The following is a 26,806-nucleotide window of genomic DNA, read 5'->3' on the forward strand; positions in this document are numbered from 1 at the left end:
CAGTCTACTTGGATAGAAGGTCTCTGAATGGAAAACACTAGGATTGGGAAGGTCTTTAGTGTAGGAGCGTAGTCTTTTACAATAATCCTTCTGAGGATGACACTTAGTTTTAAAAATGATCCATTAATTAAGAATTCTAATGATCCAAGTTCTTCATATATATCTTCCTTATTTACCTTTCAGTTAAATTATTGCTCCTTAGCACTTCCCAAGAGTGTGCAGGAAGAAGCCACAATTGTCCTGTGCTACTACTTTACTACTGAAAAATATTGGGCTGCAGACCTAAAATAGTATAAACAACAAGGATTTGGGACTGTAGGTTTTAATTACATTCGCTAGCTCTGAGCTTATTACCAAAGGCATTTAAAATACCAAGAGATACTGCTGGGAAACCTTAAGGGCCAATTTTAGTCTAAACCCCTCTCTTTATAAGTGAGAAGAATGATACCCAAAGAGGGGAAGTGGCTCGCTCAAGGGTCAAACAGGTAGGAAGTATCTGTACCATCATTCAAGTTACTGTTATTTTTAGAAAGTGTGGCCATCTTTGTGGTAAATGTTATTCCAGAGACTGTTTAAACCTCTAATGTCATATACTGCAATTAAACATTTTAATCTTTATTAGTTCCAAAATTTTTATTTTGCAATGATATAAAAATTTTTGAATAACATGAATAAATTGAGATAGAAAATATCAGTAAGTTTTCCATTTAAAATATAACAAGTAAATACAATTTTATAATTGATAAAAGAGCTATTATGATTAAATAAATTGAATATATCACACATATTACTGCTTTATTTATTTCACACAAATCACTATTTCCTTCAATTTTGCTTACAAACCACATGTACAAAAGGATATACACATGTGTATGAAGTTTGAATGGACACAATCATATTTAGAATCCAAAGTAGTAATTTAGTCACTATTTATAAAAATGTGTTTGAATAAGTTCAATAACACCTCATGGATTCTAAAATGTCAAAGAAGAGGGAAGGAGTCACATTTAGATTCAAGAAGAGCCGAAGTTATATAGGCCTGTTTTTTTTTTTTAAACAGTACTTTGAAATACATATTCTTTATAAACAAGCAAAAGGTGCAAAAATGTTAAAGCAGAATAAGTTATAATAACCCATATTTAATACTGCTTTAATTTATAACATTCAATATTAATAACACTTACAAAAGTTTTGTACAAGGTAATGAAAATGTTATTATCCATAGTGGAATGGGTAGGAAGATTGGAATCAGAAAAGTTAAAGAATTTGTTCAACATTATAGAACTTTTAACTGTCAGATGTCCTAGATATAGTACTAGTCTTGAAGTCAGATAAACCTAGGTTCAAGTCCAGCCACTGGACATTTATTAGTTGTATGATTCTATATAAGTCATTTAATATCAAGTAATATCAAGAGTTTCTTCATCTGTAAAATAAGGGGGGTTAAATCAAGTGGTTTTTAAGGTTCTTTCCAGGTCTAAATTCTAGTCACTAAAGACTTCCTCCTATATCACTATGGTTATAATCAGTATTTGAATGATTTATTCCCAAATGAGCTTTTAAAATGCTCAGAAACACTTCAAACTTTTTTTTCTTATATAAGTTATCTTCCCCTTAACAATCTTGCTTATACAGTTAATGTGCTTAATTAGCCTTTTCCTTTATTGACATTGGAAAGGTACTTCAAGTTTAGATTCTGCTTAAATTACCAGAGTCCAAATTAATGAGGTCTTATTTATCACTAATTAATGCTTTTCACAAAGCAAATAAAATTTAAAAAGCACCATCTTGACCAAGAAAAATATCTGAAACATGTTTGTATTTGATGAGCCTAATTTCTGTGATTACTTTGTAAACTACATGAGAACTGCAAGCACATACTTTACATCCCCCTTGAAAGAATGAAATTTAGAGTAAGGCCTAGGTCAGCATCCCAGCTCTCCTTATAACTAACTATGTGTACACCTTTCTGAATATCATCTGCAAAATGAGGAGGTGGACATGGCGAAGACAACTTTGTAAACTAAATTCAAAATCTTTCCAGAGCTTGGAACAGTGCTCAATAAGCTCTAGTTAATTAAGTCTTCTGTTAGAGCTCTTTACTTTCTTAAGACAAAGCAATGAAAAAGAAACAAAGAACTAGAATTAACAAAAGTAGGAAAAATGGGCATATTTAAGAGTATATTGGGGGGAAAAGTTGGCAAAAATAAAGTCTTACAGAAAGTTATTGTTATATGAACTAAATGAAATTATTATTCTCTTCTGCTATTTGTTCTTAAAATTTTAGAACTGAGAACTGTCATCTGGTTCAATCTTTTTACATAATGTCTATGACTTTCCCAAAATTACACGGGTAGTAAGAGGCTGAGCTAGCATTTAGAACCCAGGTCAATTGACCCCAAAGGCCTTCTTTTGTTTAATATTGTATTCTCCTTCCTTTCTATAGGGACTCAAATTCTTTTGAGAGTTTATTAGGACACACATCCTGGTTATATTGGATAGGTGACCCAGATTACATGGCAGTTAAGTAGATTAAAAAATTGGAACTAGATTAAACAAAATAAAATCAAAATTTCACAAACTGTTAAAAAAAATTAAATCTAGACAAGAGTCTGTGATTATGCCTGCATTTTATGAGCAGAGATTAAATAATAAGTGAGAAACAAACACTGTATAAATTATCCATAATCTCTGATGCTTTTTTTTAATGATGACGACTTTTATTTCCAACTGGAAAAGCCATAAATTCCAAGTAAACTAATTTACATGGGAATCAATACCAAGTTATCTTTCCAAATCTGTTAACTAAAAATGGCATGTACTTTAAATATTTGGCAGAATATTATAATGGCAATAATACCAGGTCAATTTTGTGTTACTTTAACTTCTGCTAAATGTTTTATGTAATGCTATCTCATTTGCTCCTCACAGCATTATAACTGACTAAAGGAACAATTTATGTATGTGTATGTGTGAGAGTGTGTGTGTACAGAAAAAGAGAGAGGGAGGGAAGAAAGGAGGGTCAAAAAAGGAAGGGGAGAAGAGGAGAGAGAAAGAGGGGGAAGGAAGGGAGGGAGGGAAAGAAGGGAGGGAGGGAGGGAAAGAAGGAGGGAGAAAGAGGAGAGAAAGAGAGGGAGAGAGAGGTAGGGAGGGAGGAAAGGAGAGTGATAGGGAGGGAGAAAGGGAAGGAGAAAGGGAAGGAGAAAGGGAGAGCAAGAGAGGAGTATGCTAAAACTAGTTTTAAAAATTCAAAATTACACTAAAAAGTCCAGAATAATTCTTGATATTTTCATCATATATAGTGATTTATTAAATATACCAAAATGGTGAAAGAGTTCAGATTAGAAATATAAATAATTTTCCTTTTGGGCAAATGTCATGAAGAATCATCCTTCATCTTCAACCTTTCATCTTCAAATTGAATACACAGAATTTTGTCACAGCAGGGAAAAAGTAAGAGGAAAAAAAATAACCATTTTTGTTATCAAGATCTGAGGATTGGTAATTAACCTGGTTATTCCAAAGGTCACTCTCCCTAAAAAAAACTGTTGCTAATATCAGAAAAAAAGGTAGAAGATAAGAGGTGCAGACAGAGGTACACAATGAAATGAATACTTTAAATCAAAGGACTCTGATTCATATTCCACGACTGATGGCTGGCTGCCTGTGAGACCATGAACATGTCATTTAGAAAGTCTGGGTCTTTGGTGGTCTTTCTCTGTAAAATGAAAGTCTTGGACTAAATGGACACCAATGTCCTTTTTTAGTTCCAAATGCTATTTTAGAAATCCTATTTGAGTCTTAAGCTATTCAAATGCATCCCACATTATCTCAATTCAGACACCCAAAATAGAACATTAGAAGGATAGCAGAGGAAAAAAAGAAATTTTTTTCAAGATTTAAAGGACCTGAAGCTGGCCTTTTTTGGTCATTGGAAAATTTGTAAACATTCCCTTCCTCTTCATTCCATCATTGACTTCAAGGCATGTGGGACAAACAATAGTGAACAAGACCTTCCTCTATGGGGGAGGTCTAAAAATCTCCTTAATCCTACATCTCACCCAGAAAGCACTGAGCAGACCTGATTCCCTTAGGAATCATTTTCTTTATAGATAAAAGTGGGAAACAGATAAACTTTCAGTTTAACTTTTGTCCCTTCCTAGGGAAAGTTAGAACAGTATTTTGGGCATGAAAGATATCCCCAAAACAGTTGTTGTCCAACTAAGGAGGAAAATATGTAGTGTGGATACACTCAACACATGCTTTTGTAATATTTTGAAAGAGCTGTTTTTTATTTCAGCTTAAAAGGATGGCCCTCATTATTCAGGCTCAAACTATATTTGTGAAGGTGTTATATGTTATAGTGACTAAACTAGTTCATAATATAGTAGTTAAACGAAATAATTACCATAAAATATGAAGTCTAATAGTTGAACCACAGATGGCAGTTAAAAGCCATTCACTGATAGGGGCCACCCTTCTGTGATTGAGACTCCAATTTGGCTGAGGTGGAGCAGCCTACTCTCAAATACTAAAAACTGAAAAACCAAAGTCAGTTGAAGCCACCACGATTGATGCATCCGGGCCCCTTTGGAGAAGAATGGACACACAGATGGACCCTTCGATTGCAGACCTTGTTAGATACTGAGTACATCTCAGCTAGTCTCATTTTGTGGGTTTTGCTACCTCCTCTCTGTCTCTCTGTCTGTCTCTCTCTCTCTGTCTCTCTCTCTTGCTCTCTCTTTCAATCTCTCTCTCCTCTCTTCTCTCTGTCTCTGTCTCTCCCCTCTCTTCCCCCCACTCTCCCTCCCACCTCTGAGAACCTGAAGGAATCTAGTAGAGACAGTGAATTCTCAACAAGCCTAATCATCAGATTACTCATTTCTCCAGGTCCTGGCATGAGATGAGCCTGCTCCACAAAAGGCTCAGAAAACTGCATTGGTATCTTCCAAGCAGAGTAATTTCAATTCCACAACTTTTGGTATCTTTCTGGAATTGATCCCCCTGCTCCCCATTTTGTTTTTAAAACTAGCATCATTTTGACCTGCTGTTTCTTTGTTCTGAGTCCAGAATGAGACAATTAAACATTGTTTTCCACAAAAGTAAAAAGCATATCCCCCCGTCAGGTTAATTCTAGATTTCACAAAAGAATTAATTTTATCACAGTTCTATATTGTTAACTTTTCTCACACTTGAATAATTGCTTCAGATTTAAGTTCACTACAAGTACAGGAGGTTTCATTCTTTACAGGGCACATAGTAGGAATTTAATATATTCTTCTTGATTGGTGCCAAATGGCAGTGCTGTCTGATTTCAAATTCTTTGTTTTACAGGTTGTCCCTATCTTCTATATAATAATAATAAGTCATTTAATTAGGGTTGTCATAGCTCAGTGAATGACCAGAACTCATGGTTTCCCCCCTATCCATATCTTATAAGGATCTCACCTGAAACTTGGGACATGTCCTGAGCCTCATCGGTTTCCATTTTCCTCAGGTTATCTGAGAAAGAGAGGAAGAGATTTTAAGTTAAAGCAAAACACTAATAAAAAGAAAGAAGGAGAAAGAAGGAAAATCTTGGCTATTTAACAACAAGGTTATCTGGCAGGAATAATGTATTTTTCTCTTTATTTCCCTCTTCAAATACTTGCTGGGGTATCAGACTGGCACAGACCTTGATGCTTTTAAAAACAGCATTACAAAGATTTATAAAAATATCATTACAAGCACAGGAGGACCAAATTTGTTATTTATTGTTAATTTCCTACTGCATAATAACCCAAAATGCAAACTGACTGCAACAAAATTAAGCAGAAAATTAAATGGCCCTGGGTCATTGTAGGCACAGAATTCATTCTCTTGGCTGATCCATAGTTATGTTCTTTCTAATTTACTGAGCATGCATCGATGAACCTTGAGTCAGCTTGGTGACACGCGTACAATCAGCAATCAAAAAACGAAGCAATTTGCTGAAGAATGTCTCATTTACGCAGGCAGGGCTGCATATCTGAGCAGCAACTGCACTACCTCCATTAATAATGAATACACCTCAAGCCGTGGCAGATGGGCAAAAAAATAGCAGCTTCAGTCTTTGTCCCTCACTCTTTCAGGAGCCCTTGCTTCAGACCCCACCAGCTCTTCAATGTAGGGAGAAGTGAAGCTCCCTAAAATAGCGAAACAAACCCAGGAGAGAAAAGGAACCCAGTCTTCCTGTTTTGCTGACAGATGGCTGGCTCCTTGGATGGGTGACAAATATTGGGAAGCTGCTATCCCTCTGTTGCAATATTTAAGGCCTCATAGAAGGAGATTCAAGCACCATAAACATCAGGGAAATAAACACTAAGGGTCAGTGGGAGTGGAAATAAAAGTTTTCACTTGGAGTAGTGGCCTACAAATTGAAGGTCTCCCGTGCCTATGGTATTTGACATCTGGTGGAAGCTACTTGGATAATAAATGCATGACCAGCAGAAGATAATCTCAGCGAAATCTCATGTTTTGTTGAAAACTTAAGTAACCTTTGAGGGGAAATGGTCCCTTACCAATAAATGCTGAGTCTAATTGTTGGCTATGAGTCCGCTTGCATCTTTGTCACCTATTTCTTTATCACAGATGATTAGATTTAAGGCTGATGGCCTATTTTTATCAAAAAAAAAAAAAAAAAAAAAAAAAAACTTCAAACTGGTGGATGTTCTGTTTGGCCTAATTCTCTTGCAATTAGGAAGGTACAAAATGTTCCACATCTTCCCTATTTGCCACAATACCTTGTACAGTACAAGACACATAGCAAGTCAATAAATATTTGTTGAATGGTTTAAAGGATAAAAATGTTGTTCCTCATTTATTCAGAAGACAGTAGGCCATATGCTTCAGGCAGCATTATTATTTACAGTAGTGATGTATTTGCACCCAATCATTTATCCTTGTTCTCAGTCCAACCTAACGAAAATTATGTGCTCTGTAAAAGAACTGGCTAGAGTCTGGGATATAATCTCAGGTGTACCAGAACATAAGCCAGGTGTCAGGGGAATGAGGACTGGAGAAAGAAAGGCAATGTTATTGCTTGCTTTCAGGTACGCCAGCATACCCAGCTCATGCTCTATATAACACCTACAGATACAATCTGCAACCATGGAACAGAGCAAAGCTAAATGCTTCATATGGAGAGGCATTCAGTTTTATTAAGCCCATGACCTTGGCTTCATGATCACAGCACTCCAATTGAGTGAGCTATCCCACCATAGGCAAGCTGGAAGAACAAAGCTTATAGTATAATCATACAAAAACAATCTTTTAAAAGTCTCAAGGAGCTCTGCTTTTTTTTTTTTAATGCTCCTCTTAATACTAAATTATAAAGTTGTAGGTTAAAATAAAACAGAAAATTCTTCATCTGAAGCTTCTATGCAGCGTTAACATGCTTTCCCTGAGGAGTTCTGAGCTCTTACCTTCTCTGAAGAAAAGCTATTTTTGCAAAGCACAGGCTTATTGTAATATATTATCATTTTATCTCAGAATATCATCAATTTAATTGCATCAATGTTGCAGGACAAGACACACCCACTCATCAAGCTCTTCAATCTCTTACCCCCGCCCCCCAAAACATCACAATGAAAATCAACAAAAAGAAAATTTCCTAAAGCCCCAATCAATGTCACCTTTATTTCAAATGGCATCAGTTTCATTCTTCAAATATTTATTAAGCATCCATATACCAATATGTACAAACTTTCTTTGACACATAATTCAGATAGTGTCTTGAAGTTTTTGTCTTTTGTTTTAAAGAATGAGGTTTGATCTCATAAGTCCCCTTGCTAAAATAACAGTTGGGCTGCTTAGATAGAAGCAAGATTGAGTATAATTACCCTCTTCTTTTCCAATTGGGCATTTTTTATCTTATAAATGCAGGTCATTTATTATGATATGTTTGGTAAAAAAAAAAAAAACCCAAAACCAAAACAAAACAACAAAAAACAAAACAAAACATGGATGGATCTGTGAAAAAAACAGAACCAATATTCAAAAAACAACTAAAGTACTAGGATCAGTACTGTATGCTATATTGTATCCACAATGGTAACTACAATCTATGAATATATATATTGTTTCTTTGCTAAATTCAACTACCAAAAGCGGTCGATAAACTTGTCTCTGGGAAATCACTCCATGTTCATTTTTGTTTCTTGTGTAAGTTGAATCCAGCTTGATCTGATGTCACACAGGGAATATACTTTCATTTCCCCTAAATTTTCCCCAAACTCCAAATTTGCATCTTTTTTTCCTTTTCTTTTTGCTGAAAAAGCAGTAATTAGGGTTTTGATTTGGGTAAAGATAGTGAAAGAAGTCTTCAGGGGGAAGGAACTATGTTCTGTTTAAAGGAAATTCTCATGCTGTAAAAAAGTAGTCAATCGATTGTGACAAATATTTTCTCAACACTTTCTGACTAAGTTTAGGCACTTTGCTGGACACTCTGAGAAAGATCTAGAATTTATTGAATATTATATAGTAGGAGAAGTTAAAAATAATTACAGATTATTAAGGAGAAACTACAATTCTAAATTCATATGGTTCTGCTAAAAAATCCAGAACAGGATTTAAAGGAAAATACTATCTCAAGAAACTAATAGGACAAAGCAATCCTTTAAATTCTTTTCTTTCTACAGAGAATTTTAACAAAATAACTTAAATGACAATAAAATTTTGGGAAAATTCATAAAAGATGTTAATGAGCATACTTTTATCTTTGATATTTTTAGTCAACAAACATTTGTTAAAATGCTTATTATGTACCAGACAATGTTCTAAATGCTGGAGATACAAAGAAAGGCACAAAGAATGTCTGCTATATAGAAGTTTACAATGCGATGTGGTAAGGGGGAATATGAAGCCCTTTATTACTTTAATGAGGTAAGGCAGTAACCCCCACTATACAAGGAGAAATAGATTCAGAGTTTAGTGATTGATCATAAATTGCAGAAACTGTTAATGGAAGACAAATGTCTCAACTGTGACTAATTTCTTTTGATTAATTCAGAATAAACTTGTTTTACTAATCACATGTTTGAAGTAGAAATACTTCTACTTGTGGTGTTTTTAATTTTACTCATTTAACTTGGAGGCTTAAAGAAAAGGAGAGGGAAGAGGAAGAACAATGAAGAAACAGGAAAAACCATAAATATAAATGAAATGTGAATAATCACTAGAGTCCCAGTGTCAGTGGAATGACCTTTGATATTGATGTCTCACACCATTATTCTAACTCTTTTTTTATTCAGGGTTGCTTTAGATTCAATAAGGGTTCTGAAAACTCTCTTCCTTTCTATATCTTATAAAAGACTAGAACTGCGAAGAGCTAGGCATATTCAATATTCCTGAGTATTTTTTTTTTTGACTCTAAGATCAAAGCCAGGACAGTTTTTCCTTATGTTCTTTTCATATCCTTGAAAACATCAGTAAGTTAGTCAGTCAATCAGCTAATCTTTACCGAGAACTTACTATTTGTTAGACCCTTTGTCAAGCAGCTAGGATATAAGAATGACAAAAACAAACAAAACAAGAACAACATTCTCTTCTTTCAAATAACTCATAACAGACCAAAGAAACTTTGTTGGTAGTGAACATTCGAACCGGTTCAAACTGCATTTCCCTGAAACACCTGGCTAGGAAAGCCACCCCGATCCCGCTATTGTCAAAATACAACCCCATCCATTGTGTGCACATTCATGGGACTGAGAATTCCCTTAGAACGGGACTTGACGTTGTCAAAAGCTGAAACTGGAACACAGGACAATGCTTCTTATTACTTTCTTTAGACTTCTGCTTACTCTCTTCCTCAACCATGAATTGCTAATCTTCCTGATGGAAATCTATTTAAAATATTCACTTTGCAATAATAATAAAATTATTTTTAACAGAAGGGGACAAAAAAGTCTGAATTGTAGAAGATTTTATATAAGAAATGCACTCTACACTAGGTCTTGATTTGCTGCTCTCCAGCCCCTGGTACATTGACTCCCATGCCTAGAATGTTTTCTGTCCCTATATTCTTATGTTAAATAGCCTTCCCTTCTCCCAAGTTGCTTTTCAGGTTCTTTCAAGAAGTCTTTTCTCATCATCAGTCTAACTTCAAAACATATAGCTATAAATGACTTCTCCCTACTCTCATATCTTATGATGAGGCCTCTCGTTTATTTAAATTATAATTTTTATCAGTTATTTCTGCATTTAACTTACTGTTCTTCAAGAGTATTAGCTCACTAAAAGCTGAGACTATTCTTTCATCTTATCAATTAATAAATCAATAAATATTTATTAAACACCTATGTTCCAGGCACTGTGCTAAATACTGAGGATACAAAATAGAGGCAAAAGAAAATCTCTATCCTCAAAGAGCTCACAATCTGATGACTGAAAACTCCAAAAACAATACCTTGCACATAGCAAGCTCAGAGTTTGTTGAAATGAACTGAATTGAAATATAAAGTTACAATTTTCAAGATAACATAAATGGTGCTCAATCAAATATTATCCAATAGAGATTTAACCCAGTTGTTTTTAATGAGAAATAGAGATCCCTTTTAATTACTGCATTCATTGTCTGGAAATAGCAATGCTAACAAGAAATAGTTTCAATTTGAGAAGAACTGTTAAGTCAAGACATTTCATAGGTGGTAAGGCCAAGTGTGCAGAACAGAAAAATATTGGAATCAGGAAGACCTGAGTTCAAATCTTAACTTATACATTTATCCTGGGCCAGGATTTTTATCTCTCTAATTTGAGTTTTGTTGTCCATAAAATGGGGTTAATCATATTTGTGGTACTTGATAGGGTTATTGTAGGGATCAAATTAAGAAAGCTTATCTAAAGGCTTTGCAAATCTTAATGCACTATACACATATATTAATAATTATTATATTTCTTCCATTATCTACTAATTAATATTTTCCTTTGACATAACTACATTTGAATGAAATTTGGAAAAATTTCTCATAAATCCATGTTCTGTTAAGATTCTTTGAGAGGTGCGCATAACAACAATAACAATATAATCTATTTGTAGTATCTTGGAATCCAGACTTCTTCAATAAAACGTCATTATTTTTGTAACTAAACAAGTTTTCTCTTCTTTATGCTAATGGTAAATATTCTTTCTGCGGATCTCCCATAACATCGTGAATTATATATTTGGGAAAAAAAGGTTGTCAGACCCTGTGCAGATCCATGGTATCTTGAAAAACACCCCACATCAGTTTTTTTGATTGACCAAAAGATTCTTGGAATACATAAAACCATATAGTCCTGTTTAATTTCTAATTGTTTTGAATTTTCTGATAGCTTCTAGTTTTCCCATTTTTAACTCTTATTTTTCAAAGCACTGCTAACTAGTAGAAAGAACACTGAAAACAAGAATTGAATTGGAAAGTAAATAATTCCTTTAACTAGTTACATTTTCTTTCTTGATTGAAATGAAGTATTGAAAACTGGAAATGGGTTATTCAGGGGACACAGTTTATCATTTGGATTTCTTCTGGGGGGCATACAATTTCAAGCACATAATTTTGCATTGTCTTTTTAAAAAAAGTCTATGAGTGTGAAATGATATAATGAAATGATTTGTGAAAAGAAGATCCAAAAGGAATTGCCGAAATTTTCTGGAAATATGGTTCAAAATCATTGTTTAAATGGCTATTTGATAAAGAAGAAATTGAAAAGGACCAAACAGTAACCTGTTTTAAAAGTGAACTAAAGAGAGAGCCCATTTACTTGCAAAAATAAGTTTCCAAACCAGAAACTATGGCATTAAATTCCAACGATCTTGTGACGAAGAGAGCCATATATACACAGAGAGAGAACCGTGGGAACTGAATGTTGATCACAATATAACATCCTCACTCTTTTTGTTGTTTTTTGCTTACATTTTGTTTTCTTACTCATTTCCTTTTTTTTGATATGATCTTTCTTGTGCATGAAGAGAATTGTATAAATGTATGGACATATTGGATTCAGCATATATTTTAACATGTCTAACATGTATAGATTGCTTGCCATCTAGGGGAGGAGGTGGGGGGAAAGGGGAAAATCTGAAACACAAACTTATGCAAAGGTCAATATTGAAAAATTATCCATGCATATATTTTGAAAATAAAAAGCTTAAAAAAAACAAATGATGGCATTAGAAATTTTTACAAAATGGCTTCATTAACACAGTGAGTAGCATGACATTACATAGACTGCTGAGCTCCAGGCAGTTGAATTCCCATGTTTGATACTAGATGTTTAACACTGAACCGATTTCCCCTCTGGAATATGGCAATAATAATACCTGGATTATTTTACTGGTCTGTGGTGAGGATTATTAACTGGAGCTGGCAAAGCACTTTGAAAGCAAAAATTTTATTAAAATGTCAATGATTTTAATGGTCCTATACCTGTTCGAAATCCTTCTAGATAACTGGCGTTCATTCCTGAGCATTCTTTTATTCAGCAATAAATGATAAATTCTTGGTAATTTCCCCAAATTCAAATCAGTTTTCTACCCTTCTGTCAATCATTTTAATCAAAGTAGAAATTCTTTCCTTTCTTGTTTTCCTAATGAATTTAAAAGGAGCTTTACACATGCACAAGAGTTATAAATACTCTTCAAAAACAAGGCCAAATGACCAGGAGAAGGCAGGTAGATTAAGGTAAGTCCTTCCACACACTTTCTTGCCAAATAAATAGTGATTTATATAGATAACCAATAAAGCAAAACGAATACATGCATTGGAATACCTTTATTGAGCTACATAAAAAGAAGCTCTCACTGGGAAATATTTCCACAGATATAGAATTTCCAAGTCTTTTTTAAAAAAAGAGATACTAAACAACATTCACAAAGGCATTGTACCCTACAAAGTAATATGCTAGCACAAAGAATACATTATTTTTTTCTTTCTTTGTAGCAGAGATGTCATAATATAAAGGGATTTTTGCATGAAACTAGAATCTACAAAATGAAAAAAGTACAGAGGTTCAGAACATATAAAGCATCTAATTATGATTACATCTTTTCATAGGCTCCTAAGACCTGTTAAAATTTTGAGAAACTGTTTCTGAAAAATTCTTTTTTTAAAAACAATTTTACTGATTTATATAGACATGATCAATTTTGTCACATTCTTTTGGAAGTATTATTTTTAAAATTAAATCTGGGAAAGTGAAAATTTCATACTTATACACATATATATTTACTTTAAAAATCTATATATCAGTATGCATTTTTCAATATCAATAAAGTTACTGAGTACCATTGGATCCATTGTATTAGGAGATGTAAGATTTATATAATGTGATTAGACATTATCCCTGATCTCTAGTTTACAATTAGTGGTGAATTGCTAAATAGAGGTGAGTCTCAATGTAATGTGATCAACTCATTGCTATAGAGGTCAGATATAATTCAATCTTTGTGGAAGAGATGAGTTCAGACCAATGATTTCATCAGTGGGGACCTTTCGGTTGTAGAAACTTTCTGTACTTATGTAGATCTATAGATCTTTAGCTTACAGTGTTGTGAGAATTGCACCAAGAAGTTAAGCAACTTGTTCATGATTACCCAGCTAGTATTTATCAGAGACAGGACTTCAATCTAGGTTTTCCTGATTCCAAGGCTGGTGATATGCTTACATATATCATAGTGCCTCGTGTCCCCTAAAATATTATAAAAATAGAAGCTAGGGTTAGAGCTAGATGGCACATTATATGGAGCACCAGCCTTGAAGTCACAAGGACCTGAATTCTGAACTGACAATACTCATTATGTGACTGGATAAGTCACATAACCTCAATTGCTTCACCAGAAGAAAAAAGAAAGAAAAGAAAAATAGAAGCTAAATACAAACAGTTTGGGATGACAACATTATAAATTAATAAACACAATAAACTTAGACTTTATAGTTGGACAGGGTTTTTGAGGTGGTCCAACCTAATCTTCATTTTATACACCAAAAAATGAGACAGATTAAGTGTTTTGTTCAAAATTTTCAGTTAGTGATAAAGCTGTGACTAGAAACCATTTTTCATAACCCTAAGTCCTATCTACTTTCTACTAAAAACACTACAAGGTATTATTCACTTTCCAGCTATCCATGGGAGCCTCTGACCTCGTCTCCTAGTTTTCCTAGTTAAATGCAATTAGAGTTGACAAGAAGTAGATTTAGATGGGTTGATTTCCTGTGATTGAGTGCATGTGAGTCTGAATGAAGCTAAAGCTACCAAAAATGATATAAGGATTCTCCATTATTTTATATCATTCTCCCCTCCACTGGTATGAACAATGTAAAGTTGACTGTAACATAATAGTATGAGCAACTAGAAACATATTCAACATGTCTGATACATACAGTTTGGAAGTTATGGAACAAAGTGGGGATTGGGGAAGAGATTAGGAATCAAAATACTTTCTAGAGGAACCAAATATTGAACTGAGTACAAAATCTATAAATTATGAACTATATGGGCTACCTTTTTAATTTAATGAAGACAGAAAAAAATTTTTTTTGACTAATTGCATTCATGTTTTGCAAATGTTTTTTATTCTGTAAAATAGTACTACACAGATTGGATTACTTCAATCACATTTTAATAGGGTCCTTCAAAAATTTACCTTGTACTTCGAAACTTTGAAAGGCTCAAAGTAAAATTAAGGGAGTCTTAAATGATGTTTTTAACAAAAAAATGTAAAGTAAAGATTTGGCTACTAAAGGGTTAATGTGACTCTTCTATTATAGTAATAATAACAACAGCAATAACAACTTGGAGAAGGAAATCATAAACTACTCCAGTATCTATGCCAACAAAACCCCAAATGGGGTCACAAAGAGTTGGCTCTGACTGAAAAGACAATAACTAGAATTTGTATAGCATTTTAAATTTTGCAAAGCACTTCATAAATATTACTTTTATTTTATCATCATAATAAGTCTATTGTTATTCCTACTTTATACTTTTAGAAACTGAGACAGATACTAAATAACTTGCCCAAAATCACAGTGCTAATAAGTAAATCTGAATTTGTTAGTGATTTCAGGCCCAGCACTCATTTGTTGCACCAACCAGATGCCCTGGAGTCAAAGAATCTAAACTAGTCAGACAAAAAGTGTCCACTGTTTACCTTCTCAAATTAGCCATCTTAATTCCAAATCCTAACTTCATTCCTCTTTATGGGAAAACAGTAAAACAAGTAGAATATTTCAAAGATAGATACACTAATGGAACTCTGGGCAACAAAGAGTTTTTATTTTCACTGATATTCCCCACAAGACTAAGCTCAAGGAGATGTTCATCCTCACTTTTCTAGTTAAGTTACAGCTGAAGAGACTGAAGACTTGGCTCGAATTAGAATCTATCAGATTTGACTATTTAGGATCTTGCTGCTCTAAACTTCCCTAAAAATTACTGTGTAGGTTCTTATAGGAGCAAGGTTCCAGTTTTCAATAATGATTGGAATAACTGGGATCTTTTCATTTAGCTACTTGAAACTTTTCTTTTTCTATCAAAGAGCACAAAACAAGAAAGCACCTTTTCCCCTAATCTTACAAATGGATTACTTTACATCCACTAAATAATTTTAAATCATTAATTTGCAATGTCAGATTTTCAATTTCTCTAGCATAACAAAACACAATTTCTTTTATAAAAAATGATATGCTTTGTTAATATGTGTGATCAAATCACATCTGATTCAGGTAAACATTATGTTATACAACTCCATGCTGAATGGGGAAAGCACTTGCAGAAAAGTACCAGAAATTTCCAAGCCAGTTTAATAAGAAAATAGCAATTAAGTATTCAATCTCTCAACAAGCCAGGGATGATTAACTTTATTATTATAAAAAGTGGATTTCACAATTTTTATCAATGTGTTTCTACTTTGAGACTCTTTTAATTCCACTTTAATTTCCTCCCCATCACAGAACTCACCACGAATACCAAGGAAAAGGTCACTTGTTTAGTCTAAAAGTAGGGAATCACACTAGGGGACGGCTGCCTCTCTCTAGTTTCCATTAAAAGCACTGGAGGGAATTTTAGAGTGCTTCAGAAGTAAGTTTAAGAAAGATCAATTCCTCATTTTCATTTCTCCTAAAGATTTCTGAATTCAACATTTTTCCATTAAGTTTCAAGAGGTGCTGTCTTTTATACTCAGTTTTTACTCTTTCAGTTTTGCCTTTTGAAAAACTAGTTTTAAGTATAAGAGTTATCAACCAAACAAATTAGCCAAAACTAAATCAAAATTCTTATCAAATTCCTGTTTTTACAAGGAATATACTGCTGTGATTGAAATGATTAGTTTATTTTTCCAGCATCCCAAACCGAGAACATGCCCTAAATCCTAAATCCAAATTCCCATGTCACGTTCTCTAAATGGGACCAATGAGATATATCAATACTATAAAGATGAAATTTTACTTTGTTGAATTCTTGGTTGTTTCAATATACACTATGAAAGTGGCAAGGACAACCAGGAAAAAAACTGAACTAATTCAGACCATGTGCCACATTGTACTTTTATAAGTAACTGATTTCCTACATTTACGACTGATTACATATTATGACTTTCATGAAATTAAAAAGAGAGACTACAAATTGTCAGATTTCCCTTCAGAAAGTGAATGTATCCCTAAAGAAAAATGAATCTTTGCACACTTGAATGAGGAACAATGAAGAATGGACTTTTCCTTAATGAGGGCCTCACTTTGGTAATTCATTAAACTCTCCAACTCTACAAACCTGTGGCCACCTTTCCATTAGGTATCAGAAGGTGGGGCAAGGGGACAACCCAGAAGGCACCACATGAAACTGAAATATAATGATATACTCCATCATGCTAAAGCTACGCCTCTACGAAATTGAATCTACTGACACGAGGCAGACATGGGCAAATGAAGACACTCTGTGAGCAAAGAGACCCCATTCCTAGAATGTTACACCAAGAAAAAAACAAAAGGAGTATTTACCATAGCAAAGAAACAGTGCTGCACTCACCAGTGAAATGTGCACCTATCAGAGGTCAGGGTGAATTGTATTTCTCTCATGACTGCAGATCTTCAAAGATTTAGTAATGGAGACAAATCTACGATGCACATTCAAACCCATCACTAACATATCTCAGAGAGGTGAACAGCATTAGATAGAGCCTGCCAGAGACACCTCCTCAAGTTTCCACTGATGTCTTCACATTCAGCTGGAGGTACAGAACAGTGTGGACCAATTTACTATATATTAATAGCTTACACTTGTAAAAAAAGGTGGCTGCTTTTCGGAACAGTGATAGGACAAGATCATTCCTTCTAATCCCTAACCACAATGGGTTCAAAAAACTATTTGGATTCTGATTCGTTGGACTGGAGAGCCAACTGAAGAAAAGGTGGCTGCTTTTGGGAACACTGATAGGACAAGACCTTTCCTTTTGTCCCCTAAGCACAGTGGATTTAAAAAACTATTTAGATTTTGATTTGTTAGATCTTATAAGAGTCAAGTATTTTCATCCAAGGAAACTTCAGGGTCAAAAGCAAATTAGAAATGATAGTAAAAGAAAGAAATGGCAAGCCCCTGACTACCCCATGCATAAATAAAATGGATAAATTTCAGATTTTAGATTTTCAACTTTTCCAAGACATGATTTATGATACCATTTCATTGATGTGATCTAAAGAAAGATTGCCAGCAATTTAAGACAACTTTTTTTAAAAAAGTGGACTAAAAAATACTTACTTTAATGGCCAGTTATAGGGTATGCCCATTTATTTCCCTTATATCTCACATTAAAATGGGCACAGAATTCTAGATTATTTCCACTCACATATTTCGTTTGGAATAAATAACACTTCATTGCAAATATTTAAATTTCCTGTGTCGAATACCTTCTGAATACCAATCCAAAAGATGATGAGTTTCAAATATTATGTAAAAAGAATGAATGATACGGCACACATTGACAATCAAGAAATCTGACTCTTTTTGTAAGAAACTTATTCCCATTTTACAGAAGAGCAAGCAAAGTTGAGAAGTGATTGTTTTTTGAAGAGAAGTCACAATAATTGCTGAATTTACTTGTACAAACCTGTACAAAACACACACACACACACACAAAATCAAGTCAGTTAATAAAATAGCGAAACCAATGTTTTGATAACCATAATCAATGACAGGAATCTGGGCTCTCATCTAGCTTTCTGAGTTTCACAGTTTAGTTTTTACATATACCATGTATAACTTATCTTTTGCATAATTTAGAAATACTATTGACCAGAAATCCTAATTTTAAAAAAATGATGGCTTTTATGTTTTCCTAGACACAAAGTCCTGGAAACATTTCCACTATTCTCTATAACATACTAACAAATCTGAGTTTTAAATCCAAAGATTTAAAACAAACTTATTACCACCCCTTACTTGGGCTATTTGTGCCTTAAGTTTCTACCTATAAAGTAGCAGGATCACATAGTCATAATACACAAACAACAACTAATTTTAAAAATAACTGTAAAACTCTTATGAAGATATAAAGTTTTTGTATATTCTAAAAAACAGGCATAACACCCCACAACAGGTCTATGATACAAATCTTTTCAATGATGTATTGGAAACAGGTTAGAATTCGACAAAATGCTTTCATTTTTCTCTTTCAGAGGAAATGTGCCTTAACAACATGGGCCTAAGACTGATTAAATGTGGCCCTTTGGTGATTTGGGTTCATATGTATCAATTTCATTTAGAATTTAAGCAACAGAGACAGTGCTTACTTCTTCAAAATAAGTAAAATCACAGCAGGAAGGCAAAGTCAGGAATGGCATTTAAAACTACTTTCTTTTGGGGAATTTCTTGGTAAAAAAAAGCAGTTGTTACCTGATGAACACACAATATCCATCAGACGTTTGACAAATGTAATAGTTCTAAGTTAAAATTTTTGCTTTTAAATGTCTGTTTAGTAATTAATTTACTATGCACTTTTCATACATTAAATATTTTCAATAACTCACTTTTTTTCTTAGAAGTATATTTGCCTTGAAGAAGTTTTTATTTTAAGATTATCAACTTAGATTTAACTATAACTGCCTTTCTTAACAGAAGGCATATTATAACATCATCCATTTCTGGTGCCTACTTACCAAACTAATCTCAATATTTTCCCTTTCTACTTCAACTGACAGTTGAAAAAATAATATAGTATTTTTATGTTAGGGAGGTGATATGACAAATACCTCATCCAAATCAAGAAAAATTAAAACTCCCACAAACAAAAAAAAAGTTATATGGTAATAACACCTGTAATCCATAAAGCAAAGATTTTAAATATATGCAATTATAAAGTTAGTAAAAAAAAAAAACTGCTCTGTTTGGAATCACTGTTAATTAAGCCTCTTTTCAATCAAATCACAAATGTTAGTTTTGCTTTCTAGAAGACTGAAATGCTTAGGTAGGTCAACCTGGTTTTACAACTTCTTTTCAAGAAATTTCTCAAAGGGTAAAACTGTTTTGGTACCTCGTCTAGTGAACTTGATTTTATCCTATGAAATAATGATAACTGTTAGTCATTAACAAGAATTACCCAATAACTCTTTAGATTTGGAGATATGCATTATAGCATTCATCAAATATTGGGGGGAAGTTGATGACTGAACTTTAGTCAGCTACAAAACAGGTAGTAAAAGTTTCTAAATTCTCCTTTCTTTATGTACTTCAACCATCACCTTGATACAAGAGGGGAAGAATAAAGGAGTATTTGATTGATGTAAAATGTTAAAACTTGGCAGATTTCACTTTAAAATTATCTGTGTCAAAACTCATTATTTGCATTTTTTTTTTCAAAATAGTGGGGGTATATGTGTTCCTTTGAAATATATGGTACTCTACAGTGAGCCATATATATGTGTGTGTATGTATGTCTGTATGGATTTCATCCTTTGTTCAAATATAGTCTTTTATTTATGCCAAAATATCACATAATGGATTTTATATTACAAATAGTTTCATGTAAAAAAAAAAAAAACTGAGTGCAACAAACAGTACTGTTCCAAAAACACCTGGAAATTCTGCTTTCTCACTTCAAGGAGGTTACAAAATTCTTATAAAAGAATTCGGGCTCATCCTTTAATTGAGCTCTTTTTTCCTATGGGAAGTATGCACGATTATCTTTATATCCGAGTTTGCTTAATAAAGAAGAAAAAATCAGGAAGAAAGGGCACCTTCCCTTTTAGCTGTTATTTATTTATATTTTTTGAATAAGATGATACAGGTGAGTTAAAACATTATGTTGATCATCAGGAAATTTGCCATGTGCTCTTCATATATTAAATATTTTCAATAACTCGCTTTTTCCCCCCTCAGTAGACGTTTATTTACCTGAGAGAAAGGTTTTTTTTTAAGGTTATCAACTTAAGATTTACTGTAACTGGCAAAAAACACAAAAATGATCATAACGATGGTCAATGTAGAAATGGTGTGCAGTATATACTCATTTAATGCAACTCACACTTAACCTGTTACAGAGAAGAAAATGGAACTGATAATGTCACTTTTATTGGATACCCACACTTGTTTATATCCCCAAGAAAACCGTTACCTGCATATAATGCAAACATCGTAATCTATACCCCCTAAAACTGGAAGCAAATATCACATCCACACAGGATTCCTCACAAATTTTCTGGGGAACTTCTTTTTAAAAATCTAGCAAATAATATTTCAAGTACTGGTTTTCTTATTTGTATAAACATAAATACACAGAAACAATATGGACATATACATATACACAGATGGTAGTTAGTCCCAAATTATCAAAGAGAAAATACCATAGGTAACTTAAAAAAAAAAAAAAAAAAAACTTTGATAATTCCTTTTACAGGGCTTAGTCTTCTCATCTGTAATCATTTTAAAGGATTATCAAAATTTCCCCTCCTCAAAAAGTAATAAAAGAAACTCGTTTTTATAAATGCTAGGGTAGATGGGAGGCACCTCTCTTACTCTCCTCCTTATCCCCCCCCCCTCTTTTTCTTTCTTTCTTTTTTTTTTTTTAAGGAAAGAAAAGCATTTCTTTATATAAGAATAGATCCTGCACCACCTTCTTCATGCTAACTGCGCTCTGTTTTGCTCCAGCTAGCAGTCTTTCAACTGGCAGCTTGCGCCTACAGGAGCATCTGCCTTCCAGCTAAAAAACAACTCCCGTACTGGCTTTCACAAATGCGAACGCTTTTATTTTACAACACAGCTTGGTCTATTCAGTAACTTAATATTTTATTTACAAATCATCCCAGCCTTTCCTCATTAGCTACACAAATCCTTCCCCTTCCCTGTAAATGAGAATGAGGAAACTTATCTATGAGCTTTTTCTTAAAAGAACTTGGGAGCGCTACAAGAGACTGACGAGGTATACGTTATTTCCTCCCCTTCCAGATCATAGATATCTTTATTTTGTTCATTTTCTTTTACCTCCATTTCCCCAAGACTATGAATTTACTCCCTATAGGTTGACCACTCTTGCAACTTTTAAGAATTCTCCGCCCTCCCCTCTTTTCCTGGCCTGTCCCTGGTGCTGCCCAAGTTTCTTTTCTGCTTGGGATAAACTTCTCTAAAGCTGCAAGTAGAATAAAAGGGACTGTCTGTAGTAGCAATATCTACTTGCCATAATGACCTGCTTACTTAGACTTTGTAATCTTTCCAGCTTTCTTTCACAATGACTTCCTGAAATTGCTCAGCTCTCATTGTTCCCTATTTCTTCTCCCCCCCCCCCCTTTTTTTTTCCTCTTTATCTCTCTCCTGCGCACTTTGCTGGGACTGGATTGCACATCAAGTAGCGTGTCTGGCTCAAGCCCTTTAGTGAGCACCCTTCCAAGAAAGTCAATTCAACCAGAGGTAGAAAGAAGACCATCTTCAGAGCCTCCCTTTCCCCCTCCTACCCCCCACGGCCCCCGCAAGATTACTAAGCCTCTCAAAAGTTGTCCTGCAAATGCAAAGGAATTCAAGTGAATAGTTAGCGCACTTCGGTTCAGCTCTCTGAAAAAGTTACAAACTTTCATGTTGCAAACAGTTCCTCTTCCCTTTATTCTTATTTCTCCATGCAGTTCTCCTAGTGCCTGATTCTAACACCCGTACCCTCATCCCCGGTTGAGAGTTTCCAAATGTCTTAAAAAATAGAAACCGTGATGTGTTGTAGAAGACATCAGTTGATCCCTTCTCGTCCCCCCCCAAGCACGCACATACACACCCTCCTTGGTCTCCTAACCCCAATTGTGTCCTAACCTGAAAGCCAGATCCCCAAACTAGTAAGGGACAAAACAATAACAAGAAAACTCTTCTGCAGCGCGAGCGCGCAAACAGGTGTTTTTTTCCCCACCCCACCAAACAAAAAAGAAAAAAGAAAAGAAAAAGAAAAAAAAAAAAAGAAAGGAAGACAAAACCCCCAATTAATGACACATGACAAACGGAGCTCTACAAAAGAGCGCTGCCCAGGAGAGTGGCACTGACCCTGGCCGCCGAGCGCCTGCCTGCGGGGGAGGCTCCGGAAGCGGCGGCGGCAGCGGCGGCGGCGGCGGCGCTGCGCGGAGTACGGTACCTGCTTTGGCCGGGGCTGGCAGAAGACAGCTCTCCCAGTCCTCTCCAGCTCCATGTGCTGCTGCTCCACCTCGCAGCAGAGCCGCGGCGGCAGGAGGCAGCTCCGCTCTCGGTCCCTCCCCTCTCCACTCCACTTCCTCATTCCAGTGCAACATCACTGCAGCCCGCGGCCAGCTCCAGGCATTTCGCCACTGCTACTATCCTGCGCCTCTCTGCCTTCATTTAAGGACTAGGCAGGAGGCGACGGCGGCGGCGGCGGCGGCAGCAGCAGCAGCCAGCCCTGGAGGTAGCAGGCTCAGTGATGCTGTCAGAGGACGGCACACCCCTTTTTGCACCGCTGGGCCTGGACATTAGAAAATTGCACGGGCATTCTTTGAGCCCCAGTTCTTAACCCTTGGGGTCCCACACCATCCTCAACTTGGGGACTTCCCTCTGGGCGTGTGGGGTGTGTGCCAACGCGTAGAAAGTCGGGATGTCAATTATGCGCTTACACCATCTATATGGTGGTGTGCTTATGCATGTACACTTTTTTGGAGATAGATTAATATCATCACTTGATTATGCACTCATACATGTGCCTGTTTACTAGGAAGTAACAGGTGGAATAAAGACAGATAGAATCTTTAGTTATTTTCCCATGTTTTAGCAGCAGTCCAATATGCTGAATTTCCCCTCTGAGCTAAACAGGGTTCAATTGACAGGTCTTTTCTAGTCAGTTCTGCCTGAGGCCTCAGGGTTCAAGTAATGAGCAGAGGTTTACATAGCTGGGGGTGTGGAAAAGTGTGAGTGAAAGCCACATGTGTATGGAAGATTCCTTACAGCCAATGGAATATCACATTTCTCGTTTCCCTCCCACCACTAAGGTAGAAATGAGGGATCCTTCCCCCTTCTCTTTCCTTATACTTGATAGTCAACTTAGAGTCAACCCTCCCGGAAAGATTGAACTCATTAATAGGTTATGCAGACAGCCAACTCCGTAATCTTATCGAGCACCCAATGACCCACTAGCCCCTCAAAGAACACTTGTGGTGGCTGAAATTCCCACTGTCACTCCATTGAATTGAAGCATTTAGACTCTAGAAAAATCTATTCCAATGCAAAAATGTTACTTGGAAGGGTTTTTTTTTTTTTGTTTGTTTGTTTGTTTTTTTAGTAAAGCTCAAGGAGGAATAATCTAGTACACAGAAAACCTCCCAAAAAATGGGACATGGAACTAGTAAGTTTTGATCCACGTGAAGTAGGAGAGAAAGTCCCACTGTAGAGCACGGTCTAGGGAGGTGCTTCAGCCTCTGAGGCACAACCCAGAGTAGCACTGCTGCTAGTGCAGGTGGGGGAAGTGGTTTGAAGACCTTAAGTTATAAAATTTTGCTTTTTGACATGTTCTTCCATCCATTATAAGCAATAACCAGAGCTTAGAGTAATTTCCTTGTGAATTCCTTTCACTATTTAGTTATCTCCCTCCCTTCTCATCCATTGTCTTGTATGGAACATCATAGTTTAGAAGTGTAGTGTAGAAGAAAGAACCTTAGAGATCATCTAGTACAATCTCATCATTTAGGGTGAATAAACTGAGGTCATATAATTTAAGTGCTCTTAATGCTAGTAAGTAACCACCCTAGAATTCACACCTAGGTATAGATCTACCAACCACCACTATGCTACTTCTTATTGTAAGAAATTCCCAGGCAGTAAGAGGAGGTTTCAATTGCTGTTCTGAAAATACTAAACACTGTTGTTTGTTTTCTCTCCTCCAACCATTTATAGATAACTGAGGAGAGGAGATATCCAGCCAAGTCCTAGCTCTCTCTAAAGGTGTCAGTTACCAAATAATAACTCAAATTCCTATAGACTTCTAAGGTTTACAAAACACTTCCCTCAGAATAACCCTTTAAAGTTGCTTCAGGTATTGTTATCCCCATTAATAGATGAAAAAACTGAGTTGTGAGAATAAGTTTGAACAGTTCACACATCTAGTGAGTACCTGAGATAAAATTCAAACCCTGGTCTTCTGATCATAAATCCCACTCATATTTTATCTGTTACACACATGCTGATGGTCTAATGCTCTAGTGACTCACTCAGATCCACTGAAACTATTGGAAAAATAACTCAGAAATGTGTGTGCTACTTGGAGTAGGCAAATATGTTCTCATTACCATTCAAGGACTTTATTAACAAAAGATTTCAAGTGGTAGCTAGATGACTCCAACTTTTTCCTACTAGTATTCAAATAGAATGAACCAAATTTTCCTAACTCAAAAATCCTGTTGTATGAAGATAACTTTCTGGCAGTTTTGAAGCTGTTCAGTAAATACAGTGAGGGAAGCAAGGTAATTTCAAATGAAGTGATTACTATAGAATAATTTTACACAAATATTTTACTGTTGAATTGAGAATCAATTTGTGAAAAACAACATGCTTTTTTCCTTTTATAGGAAAAACATTTTGGGGGAAATTAAAAAATATGTACTGATAATTTTTTGATCATCTTGTACATTATCAAAAACATTTTATTTTTGATTTCAAATTTTTAAATGAATGATGTCCATAAAAAGAAATATGTTTGTGGAAAAAATGAATGTGAAAAGCATGATTTGTTCAGATAATAATGAAGATTTAAAAATTTCAGCTTTTAAAATACTTTCTATAAATGAAAATACATATCATTGAATCTTTTGGAATCCAGCATCTTTTAGTTTTTCTTACTTTATGAGAAATAGGCAAAATTTTAGGAAGAGAAAGATTCTTAAACATTAAAGTAAAACAAAGTGATTTGTTATCTTTTCTGGACTTAGAGTCATCCAGGTAAGAAAATAGGGAAAATCCCCTAGAACTCACTGGTTACCACTTTGGCTATGTAGAAGTTTGTTTAATCATTCTTATTTCTAAATTTTCAGCAGTTTCTGCTTCTGCTGCTTCATCTTTATCATCTTCATAGATTTCTGAAAGTCAGAGCTTTGCCAGCATTGAAACCAGTTGCCCTAGCCTTTCATAGTCCACCCCCTTCCAAGAATACTTGCAAATGAAGAGCAAGTTCTTTCATAAGCCAGAGAAGAGGAATCTAAAAATTAAAATGAATTTGTTTAGGAGTATAAGACTATACCAATCAAAAACTTGCTACAAAGTTGCAAAAAGATCATGGTTGGTACTATCTTAGAATATAGTTGGAATATACTAAAGATGTTATCTATTTTTTTTAGGATTTGAAAATAGACCTGCCACAGCAAGAACTCAGTATTCTGCTTGTTTGGTAATTTAATGAAATGCAACAGAAGTACAAATATCAGTTACTTCTTGCCTTTGAATATTGGATTCCAGAAATTCATCACGGATTTACCTCAAAAGTTATAACATTTCTCTATAAAGTCTTTAACTAAAATTTATTTTTCTACTTGAAACCAACAATATTTAGATTCCCAAAAGTAGCTGATCATATCCATAACATTTAGTAAGGCACATCTGACTTTGGTGGATTATCTGATTTGAATATAGTAATTCTCATAGATACTCACCATAAAAATCTTATTTTTGCATAGTGAAAAAGCTTTTTTGTAAAATACAAAATAGACCAGTTGAACATAAGATTTTCACCATACAGCTTCATTGTAAAAACTAATGTTGTGGGTTCCATAAAATTATCTTAAGAGAACACAACCTCTGGTAGGTCCTATAGGATAGAAAATCTTTGAGAGTTGTCCTCCAATGCCAGATTTAAACAAATTTTAAAATGTTTAAAGGCATTAGATTGTCCACAAAGTTGTTGTTGTTGTTGCTGCTGCATGGATGAGCACTTGAATGCATCAATCAAGGGATCAGAAGACGTTTTAAAGATATTAATAGGTGAACACTTCATATTAAATATTTTATTTATCATTGTGAAATATATCTTTTTTTCTTTTTCATTTCCCCAATGAGTTGGGGAATGGAGTTGGGAAGGAGTATCTGATCTGAGTCAAATGAAGTTTTCTTCCTCTCCTTAATTTTGTCCTTGACTATACCAGTCAAATAGAGTAGGAAGGAACCCATTGGGTAGTATCAGCTATATAGCCTCTGTGTCATTCAGAGGTCACATACCAATGATTTTTGAAACGGGTATAAAGCTGTTTTTTCTTTAAAAGCAAATTTGGAACCTCCTGGTGGTTGCTTGCACACTGTAAACTACCTGTAGAGGGAAGGATATAATGGAATACATAGGGAGGTTCTTTTCTTATCACATCTTGTT

The 26,806-nt window shown here is 34.9% G+C and overlaps 1 protein-coding gene across 15 annotated transcripts in view; it reads right to left on the reverse strand.

Moving 5' to 3' along the window:
• Positions 1-23,025, reverse strand: part of IKZF1 (IKAROS family zinc finger 1) — a 134,753-nt gene extending 111,728 nt beyond the window's left edge. For 2 of the 15 annotated variants that reach the window (XM_023498277.2, XM_023498271.2), the window contains exons 1-2: positions 22,498-23,014; positions 5,449-5,502 (exon numbers count right to left, since the gene is read on the reverse strand). In XM_023498277.2, coding sequence (XP_023354045.2) covers positions 5,449-5,502; positions 22,498-22,726 — 283 coding nt within the window. In that variant the 5' untranslated portion in view covers positions 22,727-23,014. Of the gene's footprint in view, positions 1-5,448; positions 5,503-17,016; positions 20,818-22,497 lie in introns of those variants that run through there. The other 13 variants (XM_023498276.2, XM_023498270.2, XM_023498280.2 and 10 more) reach the window with 12 other exon arrangements.
• Between the last annotated feature and the right edge of the window lie 3,781 nt (positions 23,026-26,806).

The sequence above is a fragment of the Sarcophilus harrisii genome, chromosome 1, assembly GCF_902635505.1.
Source record: "Sarcophilus harrisii chromosome 1, mSarHar1.11, whole genome shotgun sequence".
NCBI classification, from domain to species: Eukaryota; Metazoa; Chordata; class Mammalia; order Dasyuromorphia; family Dasyuridae; genus Sarcophilus; species Sarcophilus harrisii.